Source organism: Ovis canadensis, chromosome 18 (genome assembly GCF_042477335.2).
Source record: "Ovis canadensis isolate MfBH-ARS-UI-01 breed Bighorn chromosome 18, ARS-UI_OviCan_v2, whole genome shotgun sequence".
NCBI classification, from domain to species: Eukaryota; Metazoa; Chordata; class Mammalia; order Artiodactyla; family Bovidae; genus Ovis; species Ovis canadensis.
This window is the reverse complement of record NC_091262.1, coordinates 40,773,165-40,799,236: the sequence shown is the minus strand read 5'-3', so window position 1 is coordinate 40,799,236 and position 26,072 is coordinate 40,773,165. Positions and strand designations below refer to the sequence as shown.

Below are 26,072 nucleotides of genomic sequence, written 5' to 3'. Positions count from 1 at the left end.
AGAGGCTGTTTAGTTCTTCTTCTCTTTCTTTCATAAGGGTGGTGTCATCTGCATATCTAAGGTTATTGATATTTCTCCTGGTAATCTTGATTCCAGCTTGTGCTTCATCCAATCCAGCATTTCTCATGATGTACTCTGCATATAAGTTAAATAAGCAGGGTGACAATATGCAGCCTTGACTTATTCCTTTCCCTATTTGGAACCAGTCTGTTTTTCCATGTCCATTTCTAACTTTCTTCTTGACCTGCATACAGATTTCTCAGGAGTCAGGTCAGGTGATCTGGTATTCCCATCTCTTGAAGAATTTTCCAGTTTCTTGTGATCCACACAGTCAAAGGCTTTGGCATAATCAGCAAAGCAGAAGTAGATATTTTTCTAGAACTGTCTTACTTTTCCTGATGATCCAACAGATGTTGGCAATTTGATTTCTGGTTCCTCTGCCTTTTCTAAATCCAGCTTGAACATCTGGAAGTTCATGGTTCATGTACTGTTGAAGCCTGGGTTGGAGAATTTTGAGCATTACTTTGCTAGTGTGTGAGATGACTGCAGTTCTGCGGTAGTCTGAACATTCTTTGGCATCGCCTTTCCTTGGGATTGGAATGAAAACTGACTTTTCCAGTCCTGTGGCCACTGCTGAGTTTTCCAAATTTGTTGGCATATTGAGTGCAGCACTTTCACAGCATCATCTTTTAGGATTTGAAATAGCTCAACTGGCATTCCATCACCTCCACTAGTTTTGTTTGTAGTAATGTTTCCTAAGGCCCACTTGACTTTGCATTCCAGGATGTCTGGCTCTAGGTGAGTGATCACACCATCATGCTTATCTGGGTCATGAAGATATTTTTTTTGTACAGTTGTTCTGTGTATTCTTGCCACCTCTTCTTAATATCTTCTGCTTCTGTTAGGTCCATACCATTTCTGTCCTTTATTGTACCCGTCTTCGCATGAAATGTTCCCTTGGTATCTCTAATTTTCTTGAAGAGATCTCCAGTTTTTCCGATTCTATTGTTTTCCTCTATTTCTTTGCATTGATCACTGAGGAAGACTTTCTTATCTCTCCTTGCTGTTCTTTGGAACTCTGCATTCAAATGGGTATATTTTTCCTTTTCACCTTTGCCTTTCACTTCTCTTCTTTTTACAGCTACTTGTAAGGCCTCTTCAGACAACCATTTTGCCTTTTTGTATTTATTTTTCTTGGGTATGGTCTTGATCACTGTCTCCTGTACAATGTCACAAACCTCCATCTATAGTTCTTCAGGCACTCTGTCTATCAGATCTAATCCCTTGGATCTATTTGTCACTTCCACTGTATAACGTAAGGGATTTTATTTGAATAGGAAACCATGAGGGGATAAAAAGAAATACAAGTAATGTGATGTGAGCCTGTCAAATTCTGAAAGTAAAGAAGAAATCACCCAGGAAAGTACGGTTATAGTTAACTACACATAAAATAAATTTTATGTACATAAAAAATAGAGGTAAAAGTTAGATGACAAATTGAGGGGGGGAAGCATTTTTAACATTTAAGTGAAATTAATCCCTTTCAGAGACATCATTTTGCCAATAAAGGTCCATTTAGTCAAGGCTATGGAAATCACTGCAGATGGTGACTGCAGCCATGAAATTAAAAGACGCTTACTCCTTGGAAGAAAAGTTATGACCAACCTAGATAGCATATTCAAAAGCAGAGACATTACTTCGCCGACTAAGGTCCGTCTAGTCAAGGCTATGGTTTTTCCTGTGGTCATGTATGGATGTGAAAGTTGGACTGTGAAGAAGGCTGAGTGCCAAAGAATTGATGCTTTTGAACTGTGGTGTTGGAGAAGACTCTTGAGAGTCCCTTGGACTGCAAGGAGATCCAACCAGTCCATTCTGAAGGAGATCAGCCCTGGAATTTCTTTGGAAGGAATGATGCTAAAGCTGAAACTCCAGTACTTGGCCACCTCATGCGGAGAGTTGACTCATTGGAAAAGACTCTGATGCTGGGAGGGATTGTGGGCAGGAGGAGAAGGGGACGACAGAGGATGAGATGGCTGGATGGCATCACTGACTGGATGAACGTGAGTCTGAGTAAACTCCAGGAGTTGGTGATGGACAGGGAGGCCTGGCGTGCTGTGATTCATGAGGTCACAAAGAGTCGGACATGACTGAGCAACTGAACTGAACTGATGGTTTTTCCAGTGGTCATGCATGGATGCAAGAGTTGGACTGTGAAGAAAGCTGAGCGCCAAAGAATTGATGCTTTTGAACTGTGGTGTTGGAGAAGACTCTTGAGAATCCCTTGGACTGCAAGGAGATCCAACAAGTCCATTCTAAGGGAGATCAGGCCTGGGTTTTCTTTGGAAGGAATGATGCTAAAGCTGAAACTCTAGTACTTTGGCCACTTCATGCAAAGAGTTGACTCATTGGAAAAGTCTCTGATGCTGGGAGGGATTAGGGGCATGAGGAAAAGGGGATGACAGAGGATGAGATGGCTGGATGGCATCACCAACTCGATGGATGTGAGTTTTGGTGAACTCCGGGAGATGGTGGTGGACAAGGAGGCGTGGCGTGCTGCGATTCATGGGGTCGCAAAGAGTCAGACATGACTGAGTGACTGGACTGAACTGAATCCCTTTCATACCAGTGGTAGAAATGTCAATTAGAATGCTATTTCTAGGGGAAAGTGGTAATTTGAACCAAACATCTTCAGAATGTTAATACTGTTTGATAGAACCCTTCCATTCCCCAACAACCAGTGAAAACAGCAGCCACAACAAAATCAAACACACATGATTCCCTGCCAAGATCCCTTTACTTGTCTGGTCCACCCTTTTTCAGCTGTTCTGAGTGCTGGCTGCTATGTCTTCTGGCCACTCCCTTCCCTCAAGGATTAGTCTTGGCCCGCATTGTTCCAGATGTTGGGCAGACATCACCTGCTCCCCCAGCCCCACTGGAGAGCCTACAGGCGATGACTAAGGGGTATTCAAGTCTAGCTTCTTGTTCAAAGTGGAACCAACACTATGATGCAACTTGCCCTCCAGAGCTGCCCATGGGATTAGGCTAAGCCAGGCTCAAGTTGAGACCACATCTTTGCTCAGCTCTATCCCCTGACCTCCCCTGACCCCCTGACCCACTTTCTCCTGAGATTGCTTCCTCAATATATCATGTTCAGTTCAGTTCAGTTGATCAGTCATGTCCGACTCTTTGCCACCCCATGGACTGCAGCATGCCAGGCTTCCCTATCCATCACCAACTCCCAGAGCTTGCTCAAACTCATGTCCATCAAGTTGGTGATGCCACCCCACCATCTCATCTTCTGTCATCCCCTTCTCCTTCTGCCTTCAATCTTTCCCAGCATCAGGGTCTTTTCCAGTGAGCCAGTTCTTCCCATCAGGTGGCCAAAGTATTGGAGTTTCAGCTTTAGCATCAGTCTTTCCAATGAACATTCAGGACTGATATCCTTTAGGATAGACTGTTGGATCTCTTTGCAGTCCGAGGGACTCTTAAGAGTCTTCTCCAACACTACAGTTCAAAACATCAACTCTTCAGCACTGAGCTTTCTTTATAGTTCAACTCTCACATTCATACATGACCACTGGAAAAACCATAGCCTTGACTAGATGGACCTTTGTTGGTAAAGTAATATCTTTTGAGTAATGCTTTTGAGTATGCTGTCTAGGTTGGTCATAGCTTTTCTTCCAAGGAGCAAGCTTCTTTTAATTTCATGGCAGCAGTCACCATCTGCAGTGCTTTTGGAGTAAAAAAAAAAAAAAATCTCTTACTGTTTCCCCATCTATTTGCCATGAAATGATGGAACCAGATGCCATTATTTTAGTTTTGTGAATGTTGAGTTTTAAGCCAACTTTTCACCCTTCTCTTTCGCTTTTGTCAAGAGGCTCTTATTTCTTCTCTTTCTGCCATAAAGGTGGTGTCATCTGCATATCTGAGGTTATTGATATTTTTCCCGGTTATCTTGACTCCAGTTTGTGCTTCATCTAGCCCAGTACTTCACATATTAACTCTGCATATAAGTTAAATAAGCAGGGTGAAAATATACAGCCTTGACGTACTCCTTTCCCGATTTGGAGCCGATCTGTTGTTTCACGTCCAATTCTAACTGTTGCTTCCTGACCTGCATATGGTTTCTCAGGGGTCAGGTCAGGTGGTCTGGTATTTCCATCTCTTTAAGAATTTCCCACAGTTTGTTGTGATCCACACAGTCAAAGGCTTTGGCATAGTCAATAAAGCAGAAGTAGATGTTTTTCTGGAACTCTCTTGCTTTTTCAATTATCCAACAGATGTTGGCAATTTGATCTCTGGTTCCTCCGCCTTTTCTAAATCCAGTTTGAACATCTGGAAGTTTGCGGTTCATGTACTTTTGAAGCCTGGCTTGGAGAATTTTGAGCATTACTTTGCTAGCATGTGAGATGAGTGAAATTGTGTGGTAGTTTGAACATTCTTTTGCATTGCCTTTCTTTGGGATATATATCATGTGAGCTCAACCCTTTTCTCAGGCGTTGCTTCTAGGAAATCTGACCTTAGAAACTGATTTCTGCAGAATCATTTATGATAGCAAATACTCTACCCAGTGAAAAGTTAGACACTTCCAAAGAGTCAGGGAGTGGGGTTTAAGGTAAATAAATTATGTAACATTCATTGGATGGAACAATAAAATTCATTTTATAGGGAAATATTTCCTATGAGAAAATGCTCATCATAGATTGTTAACCCTAGATGTGTAGAGACATGACAGTTTTATACGAAAAAATACACATATAGGATGACAATGGATGGTTCCACTAAAAATTTACTAGAAAGTAATTCTAGTAGTGATTTTAATTTTGTAGCCTTGGAGTAGGTGACTTTTTTTGGCTTTCTTTGTGATGTTTCGTATTTTACTACTTATTATGAAACATAAGCTAGTTTTGAAATAAAATTTCAAGATACTACTTTTCCAAAGTATGATACCAGTACACCTGCTCCAGAAAGTCATCAGAAGTATCACCTACATCCCCATCCAACTTCCTCTAAGCCCCCTTGTTTTCTCAATAGAAATTTACTTTTAGTCATTTTTTGGCCACGCTGTGGGGCATGTGGGAACCTCAGTTCCAGGACCAGGGAGTGGTCCACCTGCCACCTCCCACCTTCCACTGGGCCACCTGCAGTGGAAGCAGGGAGTCTTAACCACTAGACCATCAGGGAAGTCCCAGAAATTTGTTTTTAAACACCCTTTTTATTTCAGAATAAGTTTAGATGTATGGAAAAGTGGCAAGGAGAATTCTTATAACCCCTTTGACCACTTTCCCCTAATGTTAACATCTAACACACTGTTATTTCTTTTGAAATTAAGACAAAAGAATCCTTACACTATCCTTGGAATTTTCCAAACTATGCAAAATGAAAAAGAAAACTTTTAAATCCTCAAAAGAGGCTGATATTTTTGAACGTAGGTGAAATATAAATCTGATAAAAAGCATTTTAGATCCATATGACATGAGGGAAAGTATGACATTAGGGATTAAGGATGTTTGTGTGTAATCGGTAGATATTAAGGAAAGTGTTAATCCTTCTGAATGATCATCATGGGTCAACACCCTGACAGGGACATTATGGCATTCTTAGTCTATGTCCTGCTGATATAAGAAAAAAAAAATCAGTGTTGCTTTACAGAGACCTTCTTGCAATGGGAGGATTTTCTTTAAACTGTGCTCCTTACCTTGTCTTTCTTTAGGTCATTTTGGATCTGGTGTTGCCTCTTATTTCATATTCTTGAGATGGTTATTTGGGATCAATATTGTGCTCACGATTATGACAGGTGCTTTTATTGTTCTTCCAGAGGTAAGAACTATATCAGGAGAGTTTAAAGTGCCATTTGTTATAAAGAAGAGATGTTTAGAGCTGTAGCATAAGACAGGCACCCTCATTATCCTCATGGGAAGGATAATCTCTGTGTCCAAACAGGGCTCAGTGAACTTTTTTCAGGAAAGGGCCAGATAGTAAATATTTCAGTCTTTGTGGGCTTCTTAAATCTGCTACATCATACAAAAGTGACTAATAAGCCCTAGATCACTAGTAAGTGTGGCTGCGTTCTGATAAGATTTTATTTATGAGTGCTGAGTCACTCAGTCGTGTCTGACTCTTTGCAACCCCATGGACTGTAGTCCCCAGACTCCTCTGTCCATGGGATTCTCCAGGCAAGAATACTGGAGTGGGTAGCCATTCCCTTCTCCAGGGGATCTTCCCGACATAGGGATTGAACCCAGGTCTCCTGTATAACAGACAGATTCTTTACCATCCGAGCCACCTGGGAAGCAATTTTGGATTTTTTCCCAACCATTTAAAAATGTGCAATGGTCTCCCCAAGTAGTTCAGTGGTAAAGAATCCAACTGTCAAGCAGTAGATATGGGGTTGATCCCTGGGTTGGGAAGATCCTCCAGAGAAGAAAATGGCAACCTACTCCAGCATTCTTGCCTGGGAAATCCCACAGGCAGAGGAGCCTGGGGTCTATAGTCCATGGGGTCACAAAGAATTGGATATGACTTAGCCACTAAACCACCACCACTCAAACCTTCCTTAGCTCTTGGGCCACACAAAAGGAAGTGTTAGGCTGGATTTGGCTTATGGCCAGTGTGCAGACATTGTGTTAAAGTAAAATCCATTTGTCAACTAAACTCTATCTTTGCAAAGCAAATGGGACCATTTCCTATGCCATTATAGAAACCCAGTGTTCAAACATCCTCCCTTAGAAGCCATGTCCAGCCTAGAGAGTACACTCAGAATGGCCCCAGTCAGGCAAATGAAAGTTTAGCCACTCATGATGAATTCCTCATAGACAAGTATCAAGCAGAATCCACTTCCTAAGAGTCTTGTAGGTGCAGCATCTTCACAGGTGCATGGAGATCAGTGGTCCCTTTTCTTCTGGTCCCTTCCCACCCAGAGGACTGTGTGATCACCTTTCCTCTGTCACCAGCTCATTGCAGGCCAACCGTTTGGAAGCACAGCCAGCAAGACCATCCCCAAGGAGCATATTGCATCTGCCCAAGATCTGGACACCGTTTGGTCCCTGGGGGTGAGTTTCAGGCCCAGCCACTCTCTTGTCTCGAGGTGGGAGGGGGTTGTGAATGTTCTAGAACCTGGGAGTCAGAAATGACACCGAGTGCTCTTTCTGCAGGGTTACCTCCAGTACTCAGTCCTCTTCTATGGCTACTACGGCAGGGAGAGACGGATCGGGAAAGCTGGCTACCGGCTGCCCTTGGCCTATTTCCTGGTGGGAATGGCGGTGTTTGCTTACAGCTTCATCATCCTCTTAAAAAAGTATGTCTGTTCAGTTCCTCAAAATCCATGCCATAATGCTGTGGATGATCTCATTTCATCTTGTCACTAACCCTGCAAAGTCAGGGCATACATCTGCCCATGTTACAGATTAGGCGTGGCGTCCTTGCTCAGTCCTGTCTGACTCTGCAACAACTGTATGACCTGTAGCCCACCAGGTTACTCTGTCCATGTAATTTTCCAGGCATGAATGGAGGGGGTTGCCATTCCCTCCTCCAGGGCATCTTTCAATCCAAGGATTAAACCTGTGCCTCCTGCATTGGCATGCGGATTCTTTATCACTAGTGCCACCAGGGAAGCTCTGATCCTGTGCACACACCAGCTTGCCTTCATCACTCTGCCCCTTGCATCATCATAGCAAAGTTCAGGTAGAAGGGATTAGGATAAAAAAAGATGAAACAGTCATCATCATCATTGTCATCAAGCAGACAAAACCTAGGGAGATGCACAGTGACTTGAGGACCTTAAGAGTCCACACAAAAATGGGTACATGTGTATGTATGATCGAGTCCCTTAACTCTGCACCTGAAACTATCACAACATTGTTAATCTGCTATCAGTTCAGTTAATGTCCAACTCTGTTCAACCCCATGGACTGTACCACACCAGGCTTCCCCGTCCATCACCAACTCCCGGAGCTTGCTCAAACTCATATCCATCAAGCAGTGATACCATCCAACCATCTCATCCTCTGTCGTCCCCTTCTCCTCCTGCCCTCAATCTTTCCCAGCATCAGGGTCTTTTCCAATGAGTCAGCTCTTTGCATCAGGTGGCCAAAGTATTGGAGTTTCAGCTTTAGCATCAGTCCTTCCAGTGAATATTCAGGACTGATATCCTTTAGGATTGACTGATTTGATCTCCTTGCAGTCCAAAACCCCAATAAGAAATAAGAAGTTAAAGAAAAACAGGAATATGATAAAAATCAGCCAATAAGAATATTGTTGAAATATGTTTAATTGATATGTAAGGTTATGTTTATAATTATGGTTATAATTAAATTATTATAAAACAGAAAAAACAGCAGGTGATGCTAGTGATAAAGAATCTGCCTGCCAGCAAAAGAAGCAAGAGATGTGTGTTCCATCTCTGGGTTGGGAAGATCCACTGGAGAAGGAACTGGAAGCCCACTCCAGTATTCTTGCTTGGATATATTCCATGGACAGAGGAACCTAGTGGGCTATAGTCCATGGGGCTGCAGAGAGTCAGACACAGCTGAGTGACTGGGCATACATACTCACATACAGGGAGATGCTGAGTGACTTGAGGACCGAAAGTTCACAGGAAGCTTTCCAGCTTAGCCTCTGGGGGGCCTCAAGACCCCACCTACAACACGAACCCTTTGCTGGATGTTAGAGTTTAAGAGACAAATTGCTGTCAACTCTGGAGCAGGTATCTGACAGAAAGGGAAAGGCTTCTAAGAGGAGAGAAGCTCTAGAGCAGTGGGCTTTTTTGGCACTGGGGACCAGTTTCACGGAAAACCATTTTCCCATGGACAGGGTAGGGGATGGTTTGGGGATAATTCAAGCACATTACATTTATTGTGCATTTTATTTCTATTATTATTACATTGTGATATGAAATAATTGTATACCTCGCCATAATGCACACTCTGAGAGCTCTGAGCTTGTTTTCCTGAAACTAGATGGTCCCATCTAGGGGTAATGAGAGCAGGACGGGGAGCGGCTGAAGTACAGATGAAGCTTTGTTTGCTGCCCTGCGCAGCCCGGTTCCTAACAGGCCACGGATCAGTATTGGCGTGTGGCCCAGGAGTTGGGGACCGCTAGCCTCAAGAACACGAGGACTTTTTCCTGAGGACAGAATTGTGACTCCTGCCTTACATCTAATGCAAAGTCCTGTATAAGAGGTATCTGACAGGCTTCCACTTGGTGGGGTAGTTGCTTCATCGGGCAGGGGCTCCAAGGAGAACTGATTTAGTTCAAAGTAAAGAATTTTGTTTCACAATCACAGCTGCACACGTGCAGTGAGTGCGCACACCTACAGGGACCTCCTGATCACCAGTGATGGGAGAGCTTATGCAATGGACTCACCCAAGAATGTGCTGTTCAAAGCAGGTGGTTGAGGACACAAGCCACAAACGGGGCTGAACCCAGCCAGGGCTCTTCCTGTCCAGACATAGATGGGGCTCCTTGCTCCACATAGACTCGCAGCAGCCCCCAGTGGCTGAGCCTGCTCCCGACACTGTTTTGGCATGACCCTCTCTGGTCTTTTTGTTAACTTTTAAATTAATTAAAATTTTAATTAGTGTTTAGTTGACTTTTCAATATTGTGTAAGTTTAAGGTGTACGGCAAAGTGAATCAGTTATACCTATATATGTGTGCTCATGTGCTCAGTCGCTCAGTCCTGTTCGACTCTCTGACCCACCAGGCTCCTCTGTCCATGGAATTCTCCAGGTAAGAATACTGGAGTAGGTTGCCACTTCCTACTCCAGGGGATCTTTCTTACCCAGAGATTGAACCCACATCTCTTACATCTCCTGCATTGGCAAGTGGATTCTTTACCACTAGCGCCACCTGGGGGAAGCTTACATATACATATGTTCACTCTTAGAACATAGGCCATTACAGAGAATTGAGTAGCATTCCCTGTGGTATACAGCAGATCCTTGTTAATTATCTGTTTTATATATAGCAATATGTATGTGTCAATCACAATGTTCCAGTTTATCCCTCCCCCACCCTTATCCCACCCCCAGTAACCATAAGTTTATGTTATACATCTTAACTCTGCTTTGGTTTTGTAGTTAAGTTCATTTGTAGACTTTTTGTCTTTTAAGATTCCACATATTCAGTTCAGTTCAGTTCAGTCGCTCAGTCGTGTCTGACTCTTTGCAACCCCATGAATCGCAGCACGCCAGGCCTCCCTGTCCATCACCAACTCCCGGAGTTCAAACTCACATCCATTGAGTCGGTGATGCCATCCAGCCATCTTATCCTCTGTCGTCCCCTTCTCCTCCTGCCTCCAATCCCTCCCAGCATCAGAGTCTTTTCCAATGAGTCAACTCTTCACATGAGGTGGCCAAAATACTGGAGTTTCAGCTTTAGCATCATTCCTTCCAAAGAACACCCAGGACTGATCTCCTTTAGAATGGACTGGTTAGATCTCCTTGCAGTCCAAGGGATTCTCAAGAGTCTTCTCCAACACCACAGTTCAAAAGCATCAATTCTTTGGCACTCAGCTTTCTTCACAGCCTAACTCTTACATCCATACATGACCACTGGAAAAACCGTAGCCTTGGCTAGATGGACCTTTGTTGGCAAAGTAATGTCTCTTCTTATGGATATGCTCTCTAGGTTGGTCATAACTTTCCTTCCAAGGAGTAAGCGTCTTTTGATTTCATGGCTGCAGTCACCATCTGCAGTGATTTTGGAGCCCCCCCAAAATAAAGTCTGACACTGTTTCCACTGTTTCCCCATCTATTTCCCATGAAGTGATGGGACCAGATGCCATGATCTTCGTTTTCTGAATGTTGAGCTTTAAGCCAACTTTTTCACTCTCCTCTTTCACTTTCATCAAGAGGCTTTTTAGTTCCTCTTCACTTTCTGCCATAAGGGTGGTGTCATTTGCATATCTGAGGTTATTGATATTTCTCCCAGCAATCCTGATTCCAGCCTGTGCTTCTTGCAGCCCAGCATTTCTCATGATGTACTCTTCATATAAGTTAAATAAGCAGGGTGACAATATACAGCCTTGACGTACTCCTTTTCCTATTTGGAACCAGTCTGTTGTTCCATGTCCATTTCTAACTGTTGCTTTCTGACCTGCATATAGGTTTCTCAAGAGGCAGGTCAGGTGGTCTGGTATTCCCATCTCTTTCAGAATTTTCCACAGTTGATTGTGATCCACACAGTCAAAGGCTTTGGCATAGTCAATAAAGCAGAGATAGATATTTTTCTGAAACTCTCTTGCTTTTTCCATGATCCAGCGGATGTTGCCAATTTGATCTCTGGTTCCTCTGCCTTTTCTAAAACCAGCTTGAACATCAGGAAGTTCACGGTTCACGTATTGCTGAAGCCTGGCTTGGAGAATTATAAGTGATATCATATGATGTTTGTCTTTATCTGACCTACTTCACTTAGTATGAGGATCTCCAGTTGCATCCATGTTACTGCAAATGGCATTATTATTCTTTTTATGGTTGAGTAGTACTCCATTGTTAATACACACCACATATTCATCTATTCCTCTGTTGGTGGATGTTTAGGTTGCTTCCAGGTGCTGGCTATTGTGAAGGTGCTGCAATGAACATTTGGGTGCATGTGTCTTTTATGAATTATGGTTTTCTCTGGTCCTCTTGTGCAGGATGGCTAAGAACTCTCGCACGAGCCTCGCCAGTGCTTCCAATGAAAACTACACATTCTGCTGGCGGGTGTTCTGTGCTTGGGATTACCTCATTGGAAACCCAGAGGCGGCCGAGAGCAAAACTGCAGCCATCGTGAACAGCATCAGGGTGAGTTAGGGAGCCTGTCCAGGCTGCCAGGAGTCAGGGCTCTGCAGACCACAGCCTTTATAGCAAGAGCCGCTGGCCCTCTGCTGGGGGTCAGCATGGTCCCGTTCCCACGGTGCTCAGACCAAGGCAGCCACAGTCTCCAACATCATGAGACATGATGTGTCCCTCACATGCCCCAAACAATCCGATGGTGTACAGGAGGAAAACACTGGAACTTTTTAAAAAATTTCATCCCTCTAAAATTTCCATGTGTGTATCTGTGTTAATTTGCATAATGGATTACTATCATGTTGCATGCATATAACTTGTAAATGAATAAATACATCTATATGGGAGATACAAGCTCTTAGTGTTGACTTAGAAGATAACACAGTAAAAAGCATTCAGAGACAGAGCTCCTGAACAACAACATTACAGCTAAATGGTGCCTGCTTCTGAGAAAAAATGATTTAGATCATTTTGAAGATCTCAATAATTTACTTCTCCATGTCTTTTTTCCACTCTCCAGTTGCCTTTTTAAATCTATTATTATACAAAGTGCTGATATCAACAGAGTCTTGTAGAATGAAGTCTAGGCATTGAATTTATGATTCAAAATACTGGATAAGTCATTTCTCTCATAAACTATTTGTAAAAATTTATGATTAATGATAATACTAAGCTTTCAATACTGTATGTGTCTTTCTTTAAAGGAGGCTATACTGGAAGAACAGGAAAAGAAGAAAAGCAAAAACCTGTATGTATGATAAACTCCCCATACTAGAGTCATTGATAAGCTATTTTAATTTGGTGCCAAAATCACCAGAGTCTATCTCATTTTCATACAACGTCAGGCAGTTCTTTTTTCTTAAAATCTATCCATCTTGTAGTGTGGTATGTGGGAACCCTATAATTTTTCTCTCTAAGAATATTTACTATTTATTTATTTGGCTGTGACAGGTCTTAGTCGCAGCATGCGGGATGTAGTTCCCTGTTGAGTGTTTAGTTGCTCAGTCATGTCTGACTCTTTGTGACCCAATGGTCTGTAGCACGTCAGGCTCCCCGGTCCTTTACTATCTTCTGGAGTTGGCTCAGATTCATGTCCATTGCGTTGATGATCCTATCTAACCATCTTATCCTCTGTCGTCCCCTTCTCCTTCTGCCCTTGATCTTTCCCAGCATCAGGGTCTCTGCAATGATTTGGCTCTTTGAATCAGGTGTTGAAAGTATTGGAGCTTTAGCTTCAGTATCAGTCCTTCCAATGAATATTCAGGGTTGATTTCCTTTAGGATTGACTGGTATGCAGAGCAGTGTTTGTATGTTGATCCCAACCTCCCAATTCATCCCAGCCCCTTGGGGTCTATGCATTTGTTCTCTACATCAGTCTCTCTTTCTGCTTTGCAAATAAGTCATCTCTACCATTTTTCTAAATTCCACATATGAGTGATAATTGTACTGTGTATGTTTTTCTCTGTCTGACTTACCTCACTTTGAATGGCAGTCTCTAGGTCCATCCTCACTGGTGGTTTAAGCTCATGGTTAGTTCCTGCAATGCAGAAAGCCTGTCCAGGGGATGCTGGAGACCTGGGGAGTTGAGGAAACACCAGCCCCTGAGAGGAAGCAGTTGCTATGGGGGGATGGACTCTCCATAGGGTGTCAGAAAATGGCCCTCTCTTTGTCATTAATTTCTATGACCCCAAAATGCCCTTGACTCTTTGGGGCCACTGCTTCTCCAGCTATGAAATGAAAGGATGGGACTCCATCTGTGTTCTCAGGGGGCAGACAGCACCATCCACATGAGGATTACTTGCAAGGTGTTGCAAATGCAGATCCCTCCAATGCCCACCTTGATTGACAGAATTAACCATCTCTGAGAGTGAGACCCAAGACTCCACATTCTTAGCATGTCTCACAGAGCAGACCTCACATGTGATTTTGATGTTCCCTCAAATGTGAAAGCTGTAGCCATCCTGAACACATTCTCATTCAAAAATGTCTCATTCGGTGATTCATTATTACAAGCAAACAAATCAGCAGAAAGCCCAGTTCTCATTTCTCTCCCACACACAAATCCTGAATCCTCCTGATTCTGTCAAAATGTGAGGAAGACATGCATTTGGGCGCACTGTGCAGAGCCCAGCGTACTGTCCCCATACCTGCCTCTCCCTGTAGGGCAGTGACCATCTGTCTGCGGGTCGTTGCCAACATCCTGGTGCTTGTCTCACTTGCTGGGAGCATCTATCTCATCTACTTCGTGGTGGACCGGTCCCAGAAGCTGGCGCAGTCCAAGAAGGAGCTGACACTCTGGGAGAAGAACGAGGTACCCACACACAGTGGCAGACCCTCCTCTGTTTCCTGGGTGTTTCTTATTTTTTATTTTTAATGAATTAATTAATTTGCACCAGGTCTTAGTTGCAGTATGCAGGATCTTTAGTTGCAGCATGTGGGATCTAGTTCCCCAACCAGGGATGAAGCCGATGCTCTCTGTACTGGAAGTGCAGAGTCTTAGCCACTGGACCACCAGGAAGTCCCCTCTGTGGTCTTTCTTAAGGGGATTCACTGGAAGTATCTCCATGGAAAAACTGTAGTCCTCTTATTCTAGAGCATGGATCACAAGGGCTGGGAACCAGAGTGACAACACTCAGGCTTGGCTGAATGATATCCCTGGTCTTAATGAGGAAGGTTTTGATTCAAAACCACTCTCAAGATCTGTACATTCTTTCCCTTGGAGTTGCACTGCTGACTGTGCTTTGCTTTCTTGGCTTTGTGTTTCTTTATATGCATGCTTCCAGAAACTGACTTCACCAGGATTTGCATTAGCAATTGCATTGTCTTCATTGCCTGTGTCGAAGTTGACCACGTGGGGATTGTTGAACATTTAGGTGGTTTCCATATTTCTATATTTTGCCTGTACTGGGTCTTCACTGCAGTGTGCAGGCTTCTCTTGTTGCAGCATGTGGGTTTAATTGCCCTGAGGCATGTGGGATCTTAGTTCCCCGACCAGGGATCGAACCTGCATCCCCTGCATTGGAAGGTGTATTCTTAACTATTGGACCACCAGGGAAGTCTCTCTGTATTTCTAAGTCACAGTACTGCTTCCCAAAATAGCCTCACACCAATGGCTCATTTTTGTAAAAGTCCTTTCCCTTCCATCTATGTGACTATTCCCACAAATAGAAGATTACCAAGAGGAAGGTTATAAACAAATTTATAATTCTTACTAATTATTGTAAGACTCTGGTCCTGAAAGTTTGATTTACCTGTAAATATTTGAATGGCAGAAGTAGCCACTTCTCAGACCACTTCTATGAAAATGATTAAAAACAAAGTGTGCAGGCAATACATTCATCCTCAATGTACAATAATTTTTCAGAATCTGAGACTGCATTACAGAGTCTGTTCTCATACCTCTGTATTTTATGTCAATTAAGTGGATTATAAAAATATGTGCTTGTGTATGGATAGGTAGATAAATTTTTGAAAGATAAATTCAGAAATTATTTCTTCTTTAGCTCACATCAGCTAAGCCTCTGCTTTCACTTGCTAAGCCTCATGTACCAGCTAAGCCTCTGCTTTCACTTGCCATAAATACAGAGAAACAAGAGTCATTCAAAAGTAATGCTCTAAATCTTGCCTGTGCAGAAAGAATATTTATTATCTCTCAGAGTTTCCTTGTCTGTTCTTAACAGCTACACTTATTTTGTTCTTCCATCCAAGGTAAGAAAAGTATACATAAAATAAGGTGGTAATTGAAGAAGGTGACCAAAACACCAGTGAATCCCAAAAGGCATGTGTGAGTGTCTTCAGTTTAAGGAAAGTTCCTAGAAAGAATAGGGCTTCCCTGGAGGATCAGTGGGTAAAGAATCTGCCTGCAATGCAGGAGACGTGGATTGGATCCCTGGCTTGGGAAGATCCCCTGGAGAAGGAAATGACAACCCACTCCAGTATTCTTGCCTGAAGAATCCCATGGACAGAGGAGCCTGGTGGGCTAGAGTCCCTGGGGTTGCAAAGAGTCGAACAGGACTTAACGACTAAACTACCACCACCACCACTGGAAAGAATAAACCCATGGCAAAGTGGCTTTGTCAAACAGCTAATTAACTAAGATTTGGGGGAGGTTTTCCATGTAAGAACTGCACGATCCTCTGAATACCCCTCTCCCCTACCAAACATTAGGCTATGAGATCAACTGTCAGGTGATGAAGGCTGAGATTCGGGGGTGGAGGGCCCTTGGAGGAGCTCGGTGGGGCATGCTTTCTCTTGGTAGGTGAGTGTGGTGGTCTCCCTCGTCACCATGCTGGCACCATCGGCCTTCGACCTTATTGCCGCCTTGGAGATGTACCACCCACGAACCACACTGCGCTTCCAGCTGGCAAGGTACGGCCACCGTGCTGGGAGGTTTCCTTATGGGTCCACTGTCTGGCCACCCACCGGGGGAACTCAGTCTCTCAGGAGCCAGGGCTTCCTTTGCCCCACCCCGCCAACCTTAGCACAAGACTAGCCCTATGGAGCATCTTAGGCACAGGGGTTGAATAATGGGAAGGAGGGGGAAGAGGAGGTAGGGAGAGAGGAAGGGGCTGGAGAGGAAGGACCGGGAGGACTGGATGGAAGAGATGGATGAAAGCGTGGTGATGAGAACAAGATGAAAAAAGGAGGAGGGAGGGAGGGATGGAGAGGATGAGAAGAGGGGAAAACAGGCAGAAAAAGCAGATGCTAGAGAAAGAGGACCAGAAGATGAAGGAAAGGCTGCCCTGTTTTGCCCACATTTTGAGTCCCTTGGTGGATTGACCACAAGAGGTGAGAGACTCTTGCTGTCTTTCCAGATGTGAGAAGAACATGATGCTTTACTCATAATTCCCCAAAGCACAGACCCATAGAGACTGTGTCAGGATGGTCAGTGGGTGTTCAGCAGGTGGTAGATGTGAGCCACAGCAGACTGGGGACAGGGGAGATCAGAGGGGCCAGCCTCATGAAACCATATTTCATTGCTAGCACTGGCTTCATCACTGTCTTACTGAAAAATGTCCATCTTCTCCCTGGAGCAGTAGACGTGTCAGTAGACGTGCAGCTTTAGGGGAGGTTCTGTTAGGGTGATGGTCGCAGAGGGCAGGGATGTTAGAACCTGGCTTACTTGTCTCCCATACCTCTGGGCCCTCCAGTGCTTTGATTGTATTTCCTCTTGTAACACTGGATCATGTTCTACAGAACAAATTTCCCCCAGATCACTTTGGGAAGAATGACTCTCTTTCAGGAGTCGGCAAATATTTTCTGTAAAGGACCAAGTCCGTCTTTTTGATCGTGCTGGTCTATGAAGTCTCTGAGGAGAGACTACGAAGGGCTACGAAGGCTCCATTCTGAGGTCATAGTAGGGAAGTGACCATGGACCGTACAGCATCTGTGGGGTGTGGCCGTGTTTCTTGCGGCTTTATTTCTAGAAATAGAAGAGGGTAGGATTTGGCTAAAAGGCTGTGGTTTGCCAGCCTTGAAGTCCAATGGAAGTCCAATTGTCATTTCAAAGATAGAAAAACAACACTTGAAAGATCAGGGGATGGCATGTGGAAACCCCTCATCCAGGGTGGCTCTGTGGGGAGGGGTGGTCCCAGCCCCTAGGCTCAAGCCCTTGCCTCTGTGCTGCGCTCAGCACCTCCTCTGTGAGCCCGAGAGAGAGGAGAGCATTCTGCAGCAGCTCCCTCACAGGTACACACCAGGGAGAAGCAATACTATGATTGCATTCCTAGTACGCAGATTGGCCTCGTTCTTGTTCAAAACTAGAGAAACAGAGGCATCAATAGACTTGCCCCTCATGAGTTCAGGCTATTTTTTCTTTTTTTTACACAATCTGATTCTGAAGGAAACCAAGGGTGCAAACCAACCACTGTCTTAGCCTAAGCATGGTAGTCACTCCAGAATCATGGCAGAAGCATGGATCAGACAGAAGCATGGATTTTGTGTGGTGGTCTGCTCATTCAAGGTGGGTTTGTGGCTTTCAGGGTCCTTGTACTCTATCTGGGAAACCTCTACAGTCTGATCATCGCCCTCCTGGACAAAGTTAACAGCATGAGCATTGAGGTGAGTGCTATGCCCTGGGAACTTGCCCAGCTGCCCACTGCCTCCCCCATACCACACACAGGCACATGCTCACATATACACATACACACACACACACACATTTATACACATATATGCACATGGACACACACATGCATACACTTACTCATACACCCGTGCATACATATATACACATACACGTGTGTGCACACATATGCACGCACACACACACATACACATATATGCATACACTCGCACACATTGGGCTTCCTAGGTGGTGCTAGTGGTAAAGAACCTGCCTGCCAATGCAAGAGACGGAAGAGGTGTGGGTGAATCCCTGGGTTGTGAAGATACCCTGGAGGAGGAAATGGCAACCCACTCCAGTATTCTTGCCTGGAGAATTCCACGGACAGGGGATCCTGGTGGGCTACAGTCCATAGGGTTGCAAAAAGCTGTACATTATTGAAGTGACTTAGCATGCAGCATGTATACAAATATACATACAAATGCATACATACACACAAACACATGTACACATATACACACAAGTACACAGACATACATATACACAGGCACACATATACACATAAACATACATATATATATACACACACATGCACACAATCACACATATACACACATACACACACGTACAGGGCCATCATCAGTATTGTCAGCATTACTGCTTGTACTTGCACTCCATTATTCGTGTTGGAAATTCAATTCAGTTGTGGTCTTCGCAACATAAGGATGGGAAAAGTAGTCCCACTTCCAAGATAGAGAAACTGAGGCCAGAATTGATGGCTAGTCACTGATAAGTGCTAGAATGAGAATCTGGGTTTCCTGACTCTCTTTCCAGAAAGGCCATCAACAGCTCTGGTAAATTATCCTGGGAGAACTGCAGGCCATGTGATCCACTCAGAAAATCAGGAGAATATAAACATCTTATGGAGAACAGTTCAGAGCAGCCCCCCTCCCAATACTCACCAGGGGCTACACTCTTAGCCTAGGGTAGGTTTGGAGTTCATGTTAAACCTGATCCACCTGTGAGAATATCCTAAAGTGCAGGGGGAAGTGAGGCAGGGAAGAGGAGGTTTCTCGGGGTTGTTTATACAAGCCATACCTGACTAACATCAAATCCGGTGGCTTGTAAGACAGCAGAGGCCATGGGGAGTAATGGTTCTGCATCAGGGCTTGCAAAGACTGGGTCCCCACTTGCCACCTACTAGCATCTTACTTCATCCAGCTGAGCTGCCTCTCATGTATCACATCCACTCCTAGTAAGGAGCACTCACCTCATCTATCGCATCTATCTTATCTATCACGTGGAATAATCATTCTTACCTGACACTCTAGTGAAAATGAGAAACAGAACAGGCTATAACCTAGGACAGCCTCTGACACTCGTGAAGTCCTTCAGTCATGTCTGATTCTTTGTGACCCCATGGACTGTAGGCCACCAGGCTCCTCCATCCATGGAATTTTCTAGACAAGAGTACTGGAGTGGGTTGCCATTTCCTTCTTCACTTCTGACACTTACTAGTGACCAATAAACACTATTCATTACAGTGTTCATTCCTGGACCCTTTCTAGTCAAGTGGTTATCAACCAAGCTAGAGAGAGTGGGAGAGTGAGAGAGACAGAGAGATGGAGACAGAAACAGAGATACAGAAAGAGATTATTCCCAAGCATTGCAATGATACCCTTGGTGTTCATGATAGATTGTTAGTTACAAACACAGTAAATCTCCTACATACGAACCTTCAAGTTGCATACTTTCAAAGATGTGAACGTGCTACTGTGTGCTAGCTAAATTGTAACTGTACTACTGTACTTTTCAAGGTCCTGTACTGTAAGAATAAAAATGTTTTCTTTATTTGGGGGGGGGTCTACTTTTTATGTATTATTTGTGTGAAAAGTATTATAAACCTATGACCATACAATACTATAGAGCAGATTGTGTTTGTTGGGTACCTAGGCTGACTTTGTTGGACTTATGAACACAGTCTCAGAACTGAACCCGTTTACATGTTGGGAACTAACTGTAACTGAGCCATCTCTTTTCTTCCTTTCCTCTGTCTGTAGGAAGCCACTCCCCAAAATAGCACAAATCACTGGATAGATTCTACCACCCTCTTTGCCACCAGGGCAGCCCCCGGAGAAGACAGATGGTCCACACTTGGGCCTGGAATAGGGCTCAGGAGAAACAGCACGTGGGCCTCGGAAGAGGCCAACATTCCAACTTACATCTCACCTCTCTCAGGAGCCAACAAGACCACGGTCTCCACCCGGACTCCACAAGACCAATGCTGGGAGACCTACGTTGGACAGGTTGGTTGCTGTCCTTTATAAAACCCTTCTGAGTCGATTTCATCAGTTGACTCTAGCAACCCTCTGACTGCCATTATGCCTCTTTTATAGAAAAGGAAAATAAGTTTATTGGAGGTTTAAGATTGCCCGGGTCTCAAAACAAATAAAAATAATCAGTGTAAAGACTCCTGCAGTATGAACCATGTGCTTGGCCCTGCTGTAAGTGCTTAGTCTAGAATTTTATTGTTATCAGCCTTAGAACCAGAGATGAGGAAACTGAAGCACAAGAGGTTGAGTAACTTATCCACATGACAGATAGTTAAGGGGCTTCCTTGATGGCTTCAGTTCAGTTCAGTTCAGTCGCTCAGTTGTGTCCGACTCTTTGTGACCCCATGAATTGCAGCATGCCAGGGCCTCCCTGTTCATCACCATCTCCCGGAGTTCACTCAGACTCACGTCCATTGAGTCCGTGATGCCATCCAGCTATCTCATCCTCCGTCGTCCCTTTCTCCTCCTGCCCCCAATCCCTCCCAGCATCAGAGTCTTTTCCAATGAGTCAACTCTTCGCATCAGGTGGCCAAAGTACAGGAGTTTCAGCTTTAGCATCATTCCTTCCAAAGAAATCCCAGGGTTGATCTCCTTCAGAATGGACTGGTTAGCGGTAAAGAATCTTCCTGCAATGCAGGAGACACAGGAGATGTGGGTTTGATCCCTGGATCAGGAAGCTCCCCTGTAGGAGGAAATGGCAACTCACTCCAGTATTCTTGCCTGGAAAATCCCATGGACAGAGGAACCTGGTGGGCTACAGTCCATGGGGTCACAAAGAGTCGAACATGACTGAGCATGCACACACATAAAAGCAGAGTGATGCCCCAAATGCAGGCATCTGCTCCAAAATCTGTGCTCTGAACCCATCTGCCTTTCATATTTGCTCTATTGTCTTATACAGAGAATCTCACTCCCTAGATACTATCCCATAATCATGCCTCAAGTGGTCTCCTACTAAATGGCTCCGAATCAGAGATTTTTTTTTTTCCTGGTTTGGTGTAATGCTGGCCTCAAATATAAAAATTCAAATGAACAAATTTTTTTAAAAGATTTTTTTGATGTGGACCATTTTTTAGTCTTCCCACTTTTGGGCTTCCCAGGTGGCCCAGTGGTAAAGAATCAGCTTGTCAAGGTGGGAAACACAGGTTCCATCCTTGGGTTGAGAAAATCTCCTGGAGGAGATGGCAACCCACTCCAGTATTCCTGCCTGGAAAATTCCATGGACAGAGGAACCTGGCAGGTTACAGTTCATGGGGTTGTAAAGAGTCAGACATGACTGAACACGCACATGCACAATTTTTTAGTCTTTATTGAATTTGTTTTATGTTTTACAATATTGGTTCTGATCTATGTTTTTGTTTTCTGGCCCCGAGGCATGTGGGATCTTAGCTCCCCAACCAAGGATCAAACCTGGCCTCCCTGCATTGGAAGGTGAAGTCTATACCACTGGACCACCAGGGAAGTCCCCAGATGAACAAATATTTATTGAGTGCCCATTGTGTGCCAAAAATGAAGTCACCATTGGAGGGGACCCAGTAGCTCAAGTCACAGAAATGAACAGAGGTGGGAGGATCCTGATGAGAAAGTGGCTATGGGGAGGGCTGGGCATGGTGGCAAGCAAGGATGCCTTGTGTTTCAGGAGATGCTGAAGCTGTCCATCATCGACATGCTCTTCACTGTGGCCAGCATTCTGCTCATAGACTTCTTCCGAGGACTTTTCGTTCGGTACTTAAGTGACTACTGGTGCTGGGACCTGGAGAGCAAGTTTGTAAGTAAGATGCTGCTGGATCCACCCTTTCCTGATGGCCAGGCTGGGAAACTGACATGGCTGAGAGAAAACACGTGAGGGACGAGAGAAAGGATGTACAAAACTAAGTTTCCATTTCTGTTTTTTCCCCATTCACTATTTTCTGGGATGGCCACGCAGACGATGGGAGCAAAGAATTCTATGCGTGTCATTATAATGAACTGGTTTACGCAAAGAACTTTGGATTGTTTTTTAATGCAGAAGTTCATTTTCCCTTGTAGCCTGAATACGGGGAATTCAAAATCGCAGAGAACGTGTTACATTTAGTCTACAACCAAGGAATGATTTGGTATGTACCAAAACTTCTTCTTGCCTGTACTCACATCTAATCTGGGCTGAGATTTTAATTTACTTCGACTGAATGCGGCGTGACCATAGTAAACACAGTCATAAGAATTAGGAAAGGACATAAACAGTTTATGACTGAAGGATTTCATATGAATAGTCGTTTCAGTCATGGTTTTTGAAGCATTTTGTGGAAAGGAATGATGAAGGAAATAGTCCATTTTTTAGACCACTATCAGCCCCTGCAAAACAAATAAGCAAACAAAACTGCACAAGAACCAAGACCCAGTAGAATAAACTGTTGGGGAAGGCGGGGCTGGTGGAGGGGGTAGGCTAGGAGGAGTGGCTGCTGACCCCTCAGGAGGACTTCCTTCAGTAGCTGTGTCACAGCGGGGAGCCTGCCCTCAGCTCCCCACTCTCCTTTCATATTTTTTTGAGAATATTTATTTATTTATTGGCTCTACTGGGTCTTAGTTGCTTTGTGTAGCCTTTCTCTAGTTGCAGCGAGTGGGGCTGCCCTTTATTGAGGCACCTGGGCTTTTCGTTGTGGCTTCTCTTGCTGTGGAGCAGAGCACAGATCCAGTAGTTGCACTGCATGGGCTTAGTTGCTCCAAAGCATGTGGGATCCTCCTGGACTGAACAGGGACATAGGACCTTTCCGGACTGAACCTGTGTCCCCTGCATTGACAGGTGGATTTTTACCCACTGTGCCACCAGGGAAATCCTCTTGTTTCATCTTTCCATTAAGCCCAGGTGCACGACCATCCATCCGCCGGATAGACAGACCCATCCTAGGGGAAGGCTGCTCACCCAGGGCAACTCCCAGCCCTGGCAATCATGTTCATAAAGATGCTAAAGGCTGGAAGGGACCATCTGGTCCGCATGGACGAGTGTGTCCCTGGGGGCATGGCAGAGAGCTCCCTAATCATTCCTCCACCTCTGGCTTTCCCTCCTGGACCCTCTAAAGTGCTCTCTGTTAAAATACAAGCAAACAAAGAAAAGGAATAAGTGCCTGAATGTTCCATACATTCACAAGACACAATCTCTTCATCATCATACAGTAAAATGCAGGGGAAATGGAGAATCAAGTAATATTCCTTTATTCAAATTCTGTGTTCTTGGGACTTCCCTGATTGTCTGGCGGCTATGACTCCAAGCTCCCGATGCAGGGTGCCCGGACTCAATCTCTGGTCAGAGAACTAGATCCTGAGTGTCACAACTAAGACCCGGTGCAGCCAAATAAATATTTTTTTAAAAAGACATCATTGCAAGAAAAAAAATTAATTCTGTGTTCTTATAGTCCACTTATTTTGAAAAATATTTTCATAAATATAGTATTAAAAGAATACATCACATTTATTTAACATTTGCTAGATATCAGGTGCTTTTTTTTTTTTAACCTATAATAATTGGTTAAATCCTTATAGAGACCCTACGAGGTAATTAGTATTTTCTTCTCCATTTTAATACAAAGAAACTAAAGAAAAGAGAAGCTAAGTGTCTTGCCTCACGTCACATAGACAGTGATCTTTTTGCCTGATGTGAGAAGCCAAAAGTTTTTTCTTAGAGTTTTACTTATCAAACCTATCCTTGCATCTATATTTATCTTTTTGCTGCTAAATCCAAATTTGACAAGTATTGTATTGAATAAGCATCTAGTATAAGCAGATTAGCCTTAAGTCAGAAGATCTGGGTTTCATTCCCTATTTGGCCGTTATTTGCAGAGTAATTGTATCTCTGTTTCCCTGGTATTTTATCCTAGGCCTGTCATTCCCAAAAGCACTCAATTTGGTTGATATAGGTCACCCTTTTATTATTAGTCTTTGAAAAAAGTACCTAATTTTCCCAGCCCCAACTTTGGATACTAACCCCTCCTTTTATTTTATTTTCATATTAATATGTTTATTAACTTTTATTTTTGACTGTGTTGGGTCTTCATTGCTATATGTGGTCTTCTCTCTAATTGCAGCCTGAGGGCTTAGTTGTCACTTAGCATGTGGGATCTTAGTTTCCCAACCAGGGATTGAACTCGTGTCCCCTACAGTGGAAGGCAGATTCTTAACCACTGGACCACCAGAGAGGTCCCTACTCCTCCTCTATGATTGCAGAAGGTTAAATGGGCCAAAATGTGTGAGGATGCTCAGCCCAAGGTGCAACAAAAGTAGCTGTGCTGCACATATGTTGATGGAAACTGAAAGTCAATAACTGATTAATGTAGCCCTCCCCATGCATGTTTAGATGCTTAGTTGCTTCAGTTGTGTCCAACTCTTTGAGACTCCATGTAGCCCAACCAGGCTCCTCTGTCCATGGGATTCTCCAGGCAAGAATACTGGAGTGGGTTGCCATGCCCTCCTCCAAGGGATCTTCCTGACCCAGGGATTGAACCCACATATCCTGCATCTCCTGCATTGCAGGCAGGAGACACCAGGGAAGCCCTAGCCCTCACCAAAGATAGGCAAAATCTAGAGCCTACTCAGAATCATAGTCATCCACTGTTTGTATCTTGACCAGAAGAGGGTCTTTCCTTTGTTAACTGTGAAAAGACACTTAGCATTCCTGTGTCAAGAGAATTTCTTTTAGGCCATGCTGTGCAGCTTGTGGGATCTTAGTTCCCCAACCAGGGATGGAACCTGTGCCCTCTACATTGGGAGCTTGCAGTCTTAACCACTGGACCACCAGCGAAGTCCTTTCTGGTTTTTCCTTAAGAGGCTATTTTAAAATAGGCTCTCAGCTTATCCGCAGAAGTGACCAGTCTTACTTCCAGAAGGTGGCGGTTTTGGATCTCAGATCTCCAGGGGCTTCCTCAGTCATTTAAGCACAGAGTACACATCTCGAATTCTCAGAGCCAAGGCAGACCCGAGGAGAACAGAAGCTCACTGGCCTCCCCTTGTGGTTTCAGGATGGGGGCCTTCTTCTCCCCATGTCTGCCTGCCTTCAACGTCCTCAAACTCATTGGGCTCATGTACCTGCGCAGCTGGGCCGTGCTGACCTGCAATGCACCACACCAGCAAGTCTTCCGGGCCTCCAGGTCAGTGAGTGGAGAGAACTCACATCAACCACACTTGACTTATCCAGGGGGATCTCCCCAGCTCCCTGCCTGTCAAAAACTTGTTCACCCTCCATTTTCATTTCCTCCCTGAAGCCATTGCCAGTGCCCACTGCTCCCCTCCACCCTGCCCTTGGAAGGAATCACGACTCTTCTTTAAGCTCATGACACTTCCTTTATAACTTTTTCCTGAAGTTTAACCATCATCTAGTGTCAGTCACTCAGTCATGGCGGACTCCCCATGGACTGTAGCCTGCCAGGCTCCTCTGTCCATGGAGTTCTCCAGGCAAGAATACTGGAGTGGGTTGCCATTCCCTTCTCTAGGGCATCTTCCCAACTCAGATTGAACCCAGGTCTTCTGCACTGAAGACAGATTCTTTACCGTCTAAACTTTCTCAGCTCCTGTATATACATATATATATTTATATGTGTCTATACATTTTATATAAAATGTGTGGGCTTCCTGCATGGTGCTAGTTGTAAAGAACCTGCCAGCCAATGCAGAAGACATAAGAGACACAGGTTCGATTCCTGGGTTGGGAAGATCCCCTGGAACCGGGCACCGTAACCCACTCCAGTATTCTTGCCTGGGAAATCCCATAGACAGAGGAGCCTGGTGGGCTATGGTCCATAGGGTTTCACAGAGTCTGACACAATTGAAGCGACTTAGTATGCATGCATAAAGAATGTGTATACATAAATAGAGAAAGGCTTCACAGATTAACACTCACCTACTTACTACATTCTAAGTGGCCTGATATTTTC

General features: G+C 44.3%; 1 protein-coding gene across 1 annotated transcript in view; it reads left to right on the top strand.

Moving 5' to 3' along the window:
• Window positions 1-26,072, top strand: part of TMC3 (transmembrane channel like 3) — a 54,611-nt gene that overhangs the window by 13,353 nt on the left and 15,186 nt on the right. The window contains exons 5-16 of the mRNA XM_069559646.1: window positions 5,714-5,820; window positions 6,954-7,052; window positions 7,155-7,297; window positions 11,637-11,784; window positions 12,477-12,520; window positions 13,936-14,083; window positions 16,031-16,140; window positions 17,754-17,832; window positions 19,897-20,142; window positions 21,809-21,937; window positions 22,198-22,265; window positions 25,161-25,289. Coding sequence (XP_069415747.1) covers window positions 5,714-5,820; window positions 6,954-7,052; window positions 7,155-7,297; window positions 11,637-11,784; window positions 12,477-12,520; window positions 13,936-14,083; window positions 16,031-16,140; window positions 17,754-17,832; window positions 19,897-20,142; window positions 21,809-21,937; window positions 22,198-22,265; window positions 25,161-25,289 — 1,450 coding nt within the window. The remainder of the gene's footprint in view (window positions 1-5,713; window positions 5,821-6,953; window positions 7,053-7,154; window positions 7,298-11,636; window positions 11,785-12,476; window positions 12,521-13,935; window positions 14,084-16,030; window positions 16,141-17,753; window positions 17,833-19,896; window positions 20,143-21,808; window positions 21,938-22,197; window positions 22,266-25,160; window positions 25,290-26,072) is intronic.